The sequence below is a fragment of the Garra rufa genome, chromosome 2 (assembly GCF_049309525.1).
Source record: "Garra rufa chromosome 2, GarRuf1.0, whole genome shotgun sequence".
In the NCBI taxonomy this organism is placed as follows: domain Eukaryota; kingdom Metazoa; phylum Chordata; class Actinopteri; order Cypriniformes; family Cyprinidae; genus Garra; species Garra rufa.
The window spans coordinates 41,033,501-41,045,001 of NC_133362.1; the positions used below are offsets into that span (position 1 = coordinate 41,033,501).

Consider the following 11,501-nt stretch of genomic DNA (forward strand, 5'->3'; position numbering starts at 1 on the left):
CTCGCCTCTGGCCCGCCTACATCAGTTGCACCGATTTGATTGGTTCCCACAATTGCTTACGTATTGCAGTAACATGCATCATTGCTCGATGCCAGAGTGTCTTGCAGAGACAATTCAAATTGTGCTCTCGCGAGACCTCTGGATTTCCAGGGTAGGTTTTACCCATTTGTCAGTAATTTTGACTTTTTTTTTTCCAAAAACTTATTTGAAACCTTAAAAGTTGACACTTTACTTACATTTAATGTGCTTTCTGTGGACATAAAATCACTTTTGTAAATTTATTTTTAGACATCTTTAACTGATATATATTTATTATAAGTTTGAGGCGAAATTGGACTTTGACATGTTCTCGAAAGATTACAAATCTATATTATATCCATGTGTGCTTTGATCGGACAAAATTTCCATGTGTCTGTTCAAGTATAGTTTGACATCTTTTGGTCCCCAGTACCCCAGACACCCGACGGGACATGAAGGACGTGTGGTGTGAATCGCCCCGACAGCTGCAGCTTAAAGAGGAATCAGCAGCCCTCGACTCGTTCAATTATGAAAAACACCTAGTTTTATTAGGAGTTACATTTGATTTGATTTTAATTAGCCGCTGATATTGAATGACTCTGGCATAGAGACAATCCCCTGGCCTGGCTCTCTTAGTGTAAGTACATTAGACGGTGCTGCTCCCACAGGACTTCCTCCCTCATTAATTCTAATCCCACAGACAGCATTTTCTCGATTTCTTTCCACTAGAGGAGCCACATCTACGCAGGCCCTGGGCCAGTCACTATGTATAATAATTACAAATGGATGATGGTAATGTATGGCTGCTGCGGTCTATGCCATGCCTCTGTGTTTTGTAGATCATGTCGTATACTGTTTCGTTAGACAGAATCTGCTTGGATCTTTCTAGATACTTTTCAGTTCAACATTGCGTCCCAGAGGAACGTTTTATTGCTTAAAGCTTGCTCTAGTTTCGGGATGTTTCACTTAAGCATCAGCTTTGTCTTAAAAATAGAAACAAATGAATATTTGGTTATCTTACAGTAAAAGTATTTTAAGTGTACTTGTAAGTATACTAAATCAATTTACTAGTAGTATATTTTTAGGTGATTGGGACTAAGAGTATATTAAGTGTAATACTAGTAGACTTTGAGTACACAATCGCCTTGCGAAATTATTCATACCCCTTCATTTTTTCACATTTTGTTATGTTGCTGCCTTATGTTAAACTACTTTAAATTACTTTTTTCCCCCACATCAATCTACACTCCCTACTCCATAATGGCAAAGCAAAAAATAGGCTTTTAACATTTGTGCAAATTTATTAAAAATAAAAAACTGAAAAGATCCCGTTGCATAAGTATTCATACCCTTTTCTGGGACACTCGAAATTTAGCTCAGGAGCATTCATATTGCTTCTAGATGTTACTACACTTCGAGATTCATTTGAATGAGTATGATTTAGAAAGGCACACACCTCTCAGAAAAGATCTAACAGCTGAAAATGCATATCAGAGCAAAAACCAAGTCCTGAGGCCTGTAGAGCTCAGTGACAGACTTGCGTTAAGGCAATGATCTAGGGAAGAGTTCAGAAAAAAATCTGTTGCATTGAAGGTTCACAGAAGCATGTAGCCTCCATTATCCATAATGGAAGACGATTGGAACAACTAGGACTCTAGAAAATGTCTGCCAGCCCCCATCCAGAGAGGTGAAAAGGTGAGGCAAAGAATGGCAGATAATTGCCAAATGCAGATGTGCAAAGCTTATCACATCAGACCCAAAAAGACTTGAGGCTGTAAAGGTGCTTCAACTATGTACTGAGTTAAGGGTATGAATACTTATGCAATGTACTTATTTCAGTGTTTTATTTTTAATAAATTTGTAAAATTTGCAAATCTGGTTCTTGCTTTGTCATTATTAGGGTGTATGGAGTGTAAATTGGTGTGGGGGAAAACTAATTTAAAGCACTTTAACATAATGCTGCAACAAAACAAAATGTGACAAAAATGAAGTATACTCTCAGTAAACTACTAGTGTCAACACTTACGAAAATGAACTATGGTTTTATTATAGTATTTTGGCGTATTGATTACTATTTGTATAACCACAGTTTTACTACAAATACCATGGTTAAACTATGGTTAGTGTGGCAAAACCATGGCTACCATGGTTTACCTCAGGTAACCATGTTTTTTGGCCAGGCTGGGAAAGTGGCCAAAACCCCTCTAAAACCAGCCTGCTGACCAGCTATGACCAGCTAAAACCAGCCAACCAACCTAGGCTGGTTTTATCTGTTTTTTTTTTTTTTTCAGCAGTGTAATCATAGTAACTGTTTGCTTACACCGTGGAAGAATTGTCAGTAAAAGCAGTGTACTCTCAGTAAACTACTAGTTTAAACCCTTATGAAAATTTACCATGATTTTATTATAGTAAAAGTGTAGTAACCATGATTTTCTTTGGGTGAACTAAACAGTCATACTTTTTGTTTACTTACACCGTGGAAGAATTGTCAGTAAAATCAGCCAAATGAAGTATACTCTCAGTAAACTACTAGTTTAACCCTTTACGAAAATTAACCATGGCTTTATAATAGTAAAAATGTAGTAACCATGTTTTTTGGCATCTTGTTTACCATTACTATAACAACAATTTTACTACAAACACCATGGTGAAACTATGGTTAGTGTAGCAAAACCATGGTTAATTTGTAGTTACCATGGTTTACCTAAAGTAATCATTGTTTTTTAACCATGTTTTACATTTTCGTAAGGGAAGGATATAGGTTTTCTTTGGGTGAACTAAACTATCATACTTACTTTTGACTTACACTGTGGAAAAACCATGGTTAATTTGTGGTTACCATGGTTTAACTAAAGTAACTGTTGTTTTATTATAGTAAAAGTGTAGTAGCCATGTTGATTACCATTCGTAACCACAGTTTTACTACCAATACCATGGTTAAACTATGGTTAGTTTAGCAAAACCATGGTTAATTTTAACTAAAGTAAAATTTTAAAGTTTTTTTTTGTAATAAAACCATAGGTTATTATTTATAAGGAAAGGTTTTCTATGTGTGAACTAAACAATCATACTTATTGTTTACTTACACCGTAGAAGAATTGTCAGTAAAATTGGCCATATGTTCATCTGTTTCTGTGTACATTAATGGACTTGTAGTGCAAAAAAGATCCAATTTAGTTCCACCCATGTACTAATTACTAAATACTTACTTGATATTATAAACTTGAACATGTTTATCAGATATTATGTAAAACATATGCTGAAGCACTGCCTTAAATAAGCCCAAATTATTTAAATGGCTACTTTATCAATACAACTAAACCAAGTATAGTTAGAATACAAAATTATATCTCTGATAAATAGATAAAAAAGAAAACTGAAAGTATACAGTCTTATTTTTAGTTTAAACTATGTATACTAACAATACAATTGAATAAACCTTTTTTTTTTTTTTTTTTTTTGGTAAAGAGTTTTTGTTTAAAGTTGTTATAAAATGGATGTGGCAGTATTGCACAGATTAGGGATGTGCCCGAATAGTGATTTCATATTTATTCCCTTCTTGCATCTCATATTTATTCCATTTAGAGGTTCCATCCCTGCTGAAAAAAACAGCTAATACCAGCCTAGGCTGGTTGGCTGGTCTTAGCTGCTTTAAGCTGGAAGTGGCTGGTTTTAGCTGGTCTCCCAGCCTGGTCAGCTAAGACCAGCCTGGCCAGGCTGGAAAAGTGGACAAAACCCCTCTAAAACCAGCCTGCCTTCCAGCTATGACCAGCTAAAACCAGGCTGGTTGACCAGCTAAAACCAGCCAACCAGCCTAGGCTGGTTTTAGCTGTTTTTTTCACCAGTGTTAGTACACGGTATATTCAGATTCATCCCTTATCTTTTAGTCTGTCAAGAATTGATTAAGAAATGTTTGATTTTATACTGCAATCTCTGACTTTTTATTGCAGACTTGGCAAATCTGAGCCAAATTTCCTTCAAGGAATGTTTGGCGGCCATCATGGCCACACAGTTTTCTGTCTACAGCTCCTGTCTATTGGGAAACTCCCCTGAATTAGGCTAAGTCTGTTTTGTTTTATTCCAAAACAAGGCAAATCAGCAATATTATCTGATAAAAATGGAATATTGTTGCTTCCAATTAACATAGTACATATGGGCTCTTTTAACTAGGTGGGACTTTCTTTACTACGTTGAGTGTTGTGGTTTCTCCCAGTCATTTCCTGTATCTGTCTGAGCACAGTTTGAGACAATGTTGAGATCTCTTCTGAAATTCTATAGATGAGATTACAAGTGTTTTTTTCTTAAGACGTCTTCATTTACTCTGCATCTCCCTGCTGTCTCATAGGAAGCATTTGCGATCTTAAAAAAGTTACTTTTGTTTCCTACCGGATATTTATGAGTCAGAAGTTTGAGGGCTTGCGTTCACACGTACACGAGGCCCTTTCCTTCCTCTGGCTCAGTCTATTGATTTGGTTGCTCTCTAGTCTTGAGACGTGCCCTCACCTCCTCACCCGTCCGCTCTCCTTCTCTGGTTAATTATTGAACACGCCAGCTCAGGTTACCATATAAGGCTGACTGCTGGCTTGCACAGCATTACAGAGGAAGAAGGTTGAGTTAGTTTGAAAGTAAACCTGGCTCGTGCAGATGTGCAGATGCCTCTAGGGGAGACTTTTTTAAAACTGATTTTAATTTGGCTTTCTTGTCCTCTGGCCATGTGTAACACTGTGAATGTTGTGAATTTCTTACTGACAGGCCGTCTTGTTTGGCCTGAGGTGTTGATGCTTGATTTCCCCATTGCTATGTCTGACATCACTGTGTAAAGCCACAGATGAATGGAAAATACACAGCTGGATTTAGAGTACAGCTGCCCGGTGTGGATAAAATATGATATTTTACTCACTGAAATAAAATGCATTTCAATGATAACATGAAAAGAAATTTTTTTTTTTTTAAATTAATTTATTTATTTTTTGTTAGAAATGAATACTTCTGTTCCACAAGGATGCATTAAATTGATCAAAAGTGGCAGTAAAACATTTGTATTTGTACAAAAGAGTTCTGTTGTAAGCAAATGCTGTTCTTTTGAACTTTCACCACATTTTTAAAGCATCATGTGGCAATAAAGACTGGAGTAATGATGCTAAAAATTCAACTTTGCATCACAGGAAAAAATTACATTTTAAAATATGTGACCCTGGACCACAAAACCAGTCGTAAGTAGCAGGTATAAAAATATATTGTATGGGTCAAAATTATCGATTTTTCTTTTATGCTAAAAATCTTTAGGATATTAAGTAAAGATCATGTTCAATTAAGATATTTTGTATATTTCCTACTGTAAATATATCAGAATTGTTTTTTGATAGTAATGTGCATTGCTAAGAACTTCATTTTCACAACTTTAAAGGCGATTTTTTCAGTATTTTCACTTTTTTGCACCCTCAGATTTCTGATATTCAAATAGTTGTATCTCAGCTAAATATTGTCCTTTCCTAACAAACCATACATCAATGGAAATCTTATTTATTTAAGTGCTTTTATTATGTTTAACGTACAGATTACAGAAAAAAAATACACTTATGTCTGGTTTTGTGGTCAAGGGTCACATATATTGACAGAAAAAACAATTATTTTAAATTGTAAAAATATTTCACAATAAAAGGGTAAAATACAGTAAAGATGTAGTTAAAAGGCATGTTTTGAAGACAGTTTTTAACTTTCCGAACATAAGGAAAAATTGTATTTTATTCAGAATAACAGTTCATAAAGACAGTATTTTCTAAATTATATGTACACATTTAATGTCACATGGGACAAATATACTAAATATTTGATAACAATATTCTTGTATTCTTGAATCAGTATATATATATATATATTGAAACATTTAAACTGATTTACAATGAATAAAATGTTAATGCTACTATTTGTGACCAGTCTAAAGTAGCACAGGTATATTTGTAGAAATAGCCAAAAATACATTGTATAGGTCAAAATTGTACATTTTCTTTTAAAAAATATAAGGATATTAAGTAAAGATCATGTTCCATGATGATATTTTGTAAATTTCCTACTATAAATATATCGAAACGTATCTTTTGATTAGTAATATGCATTGCTAAGAACTTCATTTGGACAACTTTAAAGGCGATTTTCTCAATGTTTTGATTTTTTTAAACCCTCAGATTCCATATTTTTAAATAGTATAAACCTCAAATTCAAAAAATTAGATCCTTGACTGGTTTTGTAGTCCAGGGTCGCATGTTTGCTACTGAAATTTGAATCAGAGACAATATAATTATATTATATAACAATATATTTCACCCAAAAATAAAAATTATTTTTATGTTTATGTCATTTGAAGAATGTTGGTCACTAAACAGTAACAGTTGCTGGTACCCATTGACTTCCATGATATTTTTTCCATACTGTGGAAGTCAGTAGCTACCGCCGTCTATTTGGTTACCAACGTTCTTCAAAATAACTTGTTTTGTGTTCAACAGCTAAAGGAAAATCATATTTGGAACATCTTGAGGGTGAATAAATGATCATAGAATTTTTAGAATCGTTTTTGGATAAACTTTCCTAATAAAAGAGAAAAACATCTTAAAAACTAATCTCTGAGAAACTTTGTCATGATTTATACAATGTATTTTTTTAATCACCGGCAAAATTATTGCAGATACATAGCAACTGTTAGATACAAGGCCCAGCCGTAATTTGGATTCTGTCCCACTCATGTGTCTTCCATAATTAAACTTTCTCTTTCTCTCTTTCTCCCTGTTTCTCTCAGTGACAGTTACATTGTGCGCGTCAAAGCGGTGGTCATGACCCGAGATGACTCGAGTGGGGGATGGCTGGCACAGGAAGGTGGGGGCCTCAGCAGGGTGGGCGTCTGTAAGGTGATGCCTGCTGAGCTGACCGGCCGCAGCGACTTCCTCATCCACGGCGAGCGCCTCAAAGACAAGCAGGTGTGGCACGAATATTCATAATCTTCCTCCCCAGGGGCTTTTAGGAAATCGGGGAGTTTTGCATGCTGGGTTCTTTTCCAAGACAAATCTGGTTACGAATTCATTTGTTATGTGATTTGCAAGACCTTTCTTTCTTGTGACCTCCTGCAGCAGGCTGTGGGCTCCGTCTCTGATATGTCTCGCTTGTTTTGACTGGCAGGTGATTTTGGAATGCTTCGTGAGGAGGGATCTGATCTACACCAAGGCCACGCCCACATTTCACCACTGGAAGGTCGACAACAAAAAATGCGGCCTGACGTTTCAAAGCCCCGCCGATGCCCGTGCCTTTGACAGAGGTGTGCGGAAAGCCTTGGAGGACATAACGGAGGGTGAGAACATTGAAAGCAGAAAAACACTACTTTGGGTTTAGACTAAACACATGCGTCCGGGCTTAAAGGTGCACTACATATTTTGTTTTACATAGATTCATCTCTTTCCACTCCCCAAACAGTTTGACAACAAACATTAAAATAACACAAATTTACAAATAGCACGTACAGTTAACGTACACCTTTCAGAATCTGCAAAATGTTAATTATTTTACCAAAATAAGAGGGATCATACAAAATGCATGTTATTTTTTATTTGGTACTGACCTGAATAAGATATTTAACATAAAAGATATTTACATAAAGATGTTTTGCATGCTGTTCTTCATAAAAATCCTTCAGATCCGACAAATTCTTTGGTTTTCCAGCATTTTTGTGTATTTGAACAGCAAATGACCTTCCCAGCAATGGCTGTATGATTTTGAGATCCATCTTTTCACACTGAGGGACTCATATGCAACTATTACAGAAGGTTCAAACGCTCACTGATGCTCCAGAAGGAAACATGATGCATTAATAGCTGGGGGTGAAAACTTTTAACTTATATTGTCTTTTGGGGAACATGTAAGTATCTTCTGTAGCCTTTGAAGGGCAGTACTAAATGGAAAAAAAAAAGATATTTAGGCAAAATGTACACATCTTCATTCTGTTCAAAAGTATTCACCCCCTGGCTCTTAATGCATTGTGTTTCCTTCTGGAGCATCAGTGAGCGTTTGAACCTTCTGTAATAGTTGCATATGAAGAGTTTGGTTGCAAAACGCGATAAACGCCATTTTTTGACATTTGGATTTTATTATTGGAAATCACTGTTCAGATGTCCCTTAATCTATGTGTGAATTGCTGCCATTAATAAAATTTAAGAATGTATATTTTAGGCCTACTACAAAATGTATTTTTTTCACAAAACGCGATATCCGCCAGACCAGTTTCTTTGCAAAGTGCGATATGACCGTACGTGCGCGAGTTCAGCATCCCCTGGGAAGAGAGTCCCCGCCGGTGAAATTCTCCGAGTTTGCTTATAGATTCATTTAACGATAATATCAAAACAAAAAACATGTATTTTTAAAAAGAGGATTCAATAGGCTAACTAAAAAACGTTCACCATTTAATTGTTAATACTGTAGGCGAGCTGTCAGTCACGTAGGTTAAACAGCTGTCTGTCAGTCAGAGAATCAAAGCTTCAGAGTCAAGCTAATGTCATGGATTTCGATGACGGATTGGAGCCGGTCATTCCAGCTGCTGTTGGGAGAAAGAGGAAGGCATCTAAAGAAAATCATCAAAGGGAGAAGACCAAACGGGCAAGGCATTCAGGGGAGGGAAAACATCCGAAAATGTATTGTGGTCATCGCGCGAGTAATGCTGGTCTGTGTCATGCCGACAAACTGTCATATGAAGATGTAGCCTTCAACTTCACAAAAATGTATAAAAACACTACAAAAGTGGAACGGGATAAAATACTCCTCCGTCTCTCAACAATAAACAAATGCAGCAGGGAACGAGTCTCCGCTGATTTCAAGAAGGCCAGATGTCTGCAAGGCTACATTTCTAAGTTTATTTTTTAAATAATTAATTTTAATTATTATTATTATTATTATTAAAGTGAAATAATACATTAAATATGACGGGGCGAGGCGAGCTTGTGTCGCGGACTCGGTGCAACAGAGACAAGAACTGTGACACCGCGTCTCCGCCCGCTCTGATCATAAAGGTTTGGTTTTCGAAAATACACACACACACACACACACACACACACACACACACACACACACACACACACACACACACACACACACACACAAAATGGTTAGCTTTTCTTAACGGTATTACAGTAGTAGAATATAGCCTAAGGTGGATATATAGCGTTTTGCAAAAAAAAAAAAAAAAAAAAAGTTATGTTGTGTATGTTCTGGCCAAAACTAACTCAGAATCTTATTATTATTAATCAATTTTTGTATATACTATTCCATATATTTATGATGTTGTTTTTTTTTTTTACCAATTTAAGATGTTTGACAATGTTAAGATAAGTATGTTGCATTTTGGCATGGTTTTTGACTTATTTATGAACTATTTATCTACATAAAATTAAATAAAAAATATCCTGGATTTGAAGAATATTGTGTCTCTGGCCTTCACTGAGCTCAAGTAATAGTTTTATGTACAAAAATTGTAAATTAACTTGACTGTTGATGTCTTAAATAATAATGTCAAATAACCAACATTTCTCAAAATGGATATATCTCGTTTTGCAACAAAACTCTTCATATGAGTCCCTCAGTTGTCCTCAGTGTGAAAAAATGGATCTCAAAATCATACAGTTATTGTTGGAAAGAGTTCAAATAGACAAAAATGCTGAAAAACCACAGAATTTGTGGGATCTGAAGGATTTTTGAAGAACAGCAGGCAGTTTAACTGTTCAGGACAAAGGGACTCATGAATAACTATCACTTAACACAAAAAAACACAAACACAGCTGTGGATCATTCAGGTAACAACACAGTATTAAGACTCAAACATTTGTAAACTTTTAAACGCCGTAATTTTTATAAATTCAACTTTTATTTTCTCTTGTGGACTATATGTAAACCTATTTTATGTGAAATATATTATTCAGGGCAGTACTAAATTAAAACTAACATGCATTTTGTATGATCCCTCTTAATTTGGTAAAATAATTCACATTTTACAGATTCTGCAAGGTGTATGTAAACTTTTGACCTCAACTGTATCTGTTATGCATTTAATCCCATTTTATTCCCTTGGATTCGATAAGATGCACATGTGTACTCTGCTTACTGATTAATGTGTGTGCACTTTAATGTGATTTTAAACCATTCAAGTGCAAGAAGACGTGAATTAGACAGTTTGCCACACACACATCCAAAGCATGTGGACAGAAAAAAATACGTATTCCATAGTCTTAAATGTGCTGCAGGACTGTGAATGAACTACAGTCACCTGTGTAAAGGGTAGAGAGGACGTATGTTAGCAATGTGATGCCAGTGATGCACTCTAGGACATCTGGATAGAGTTGCGCTTCATCCATCAATCAATCTTTCACTGTCTCCTTGTCAGTTTCTTTCTCTCTCCAACCTCAAATACCACCATTAATTGACAGGATATGTGAAGGTCTGTCAGCTCATGTCTCCTGTTTGTGTGCTTTATTTTAGGTTCCACAACTTCCTCTTCAACACTCCAGAATGAGGCTGAACTTGGGGATGATGATGTGTTCACAGTAAGAGCCTTTGTTTTATAATCATTATTTAATACGTCATTATATCAACCATTGGCATCTTACTGTCCAACATACAAGTGAATGAATCTTACAAAAAAACATTCCGAGTCCACCTGAAAAGGAATAGAAAACAATGAAAAAAATTTATTTAGATTTTTTAAAATTATATTTGATTTGTCCCTCAGTTTTAATTTTTATTATTCTAGTTAGATTCTCATTTCAGTAATACAGTGTTTTTTACCGTTTTGCAATCATTCATTCATTTATTAATTAATTAATTTATTTATTGACTACATACAACATATATATATATATATATATATATTAGTGGTGGGCCGTTATCGGCGTTAACGTGCTGCGTTAACGTGAAACTCTTATCGTGCGATAAAAAAAATATCGCCGTTAATCTATTCTCAAATTTGGGTTGGGAGCTGGGTCTAAACTACGCAAGCTATGATGACTTTCACCTTGATAGTTTAACGCGGATGTATACCGATAAGACTATAGAATATGGTCGCGCGTTTAAGTCTCCTCCGTCAAAACACGGGATCTCCTCGTCCTCCATTCATGAAAACCGAATCTACTATAGCGAAATGCCACGTAAATTCGTCGTTTTTTGGATTCATAAATCAAATGTTGGTCTGTCACTTAATTCAAATCGCGATATGGACTAGTGTATGTGAAAACTGAAATGCAAAAAGACCGTTTTAATATGAATCCGATATGTTCCGTTTGCCTAGCTGTATTTATGAATGGCGGAAACGAGCTTTTACTACACGCATACTGAAACACATGTGACGCTCCCGGTAATTTTTGGCATTTTCATCTCACATGAACAGATAAACTCAATCGCCCAAACTGCTGTGAGTGTCACTTTTACCGTTTCATTTGAGAAAACTAGCATCATAT

General features: G+C 35.6%; 1 protein-coding gene across 1 annotated transcript in view; it reads left to right on the top strand.

The window, feature by feature from the left end:
* spred2b (sprouty related EVH1 domain containing 2b) overlaps positions 1–11,501 on the top strand; it is a 56,711-nt gene that overhangs the window by 29,357 nt on the left and 15,853 nt on the right. Inside the window, exons 2-4 of the mRNA XM_073834257.1 lie at positions 6,812–6,989; positions 7,189–7,357; positions 10,528–10,592. Coding sequence (XP_073690358.1) covers positions 6,812–6,989; positions 7,189–7,357; positions 10,528–10,592 — 412 coding nt within the window. The remainder of the gene's footprint in view (positions 1–6,811; positions 6,990–7,188; positions 7,358–10,527; positions 10,593–11,501) is intronic.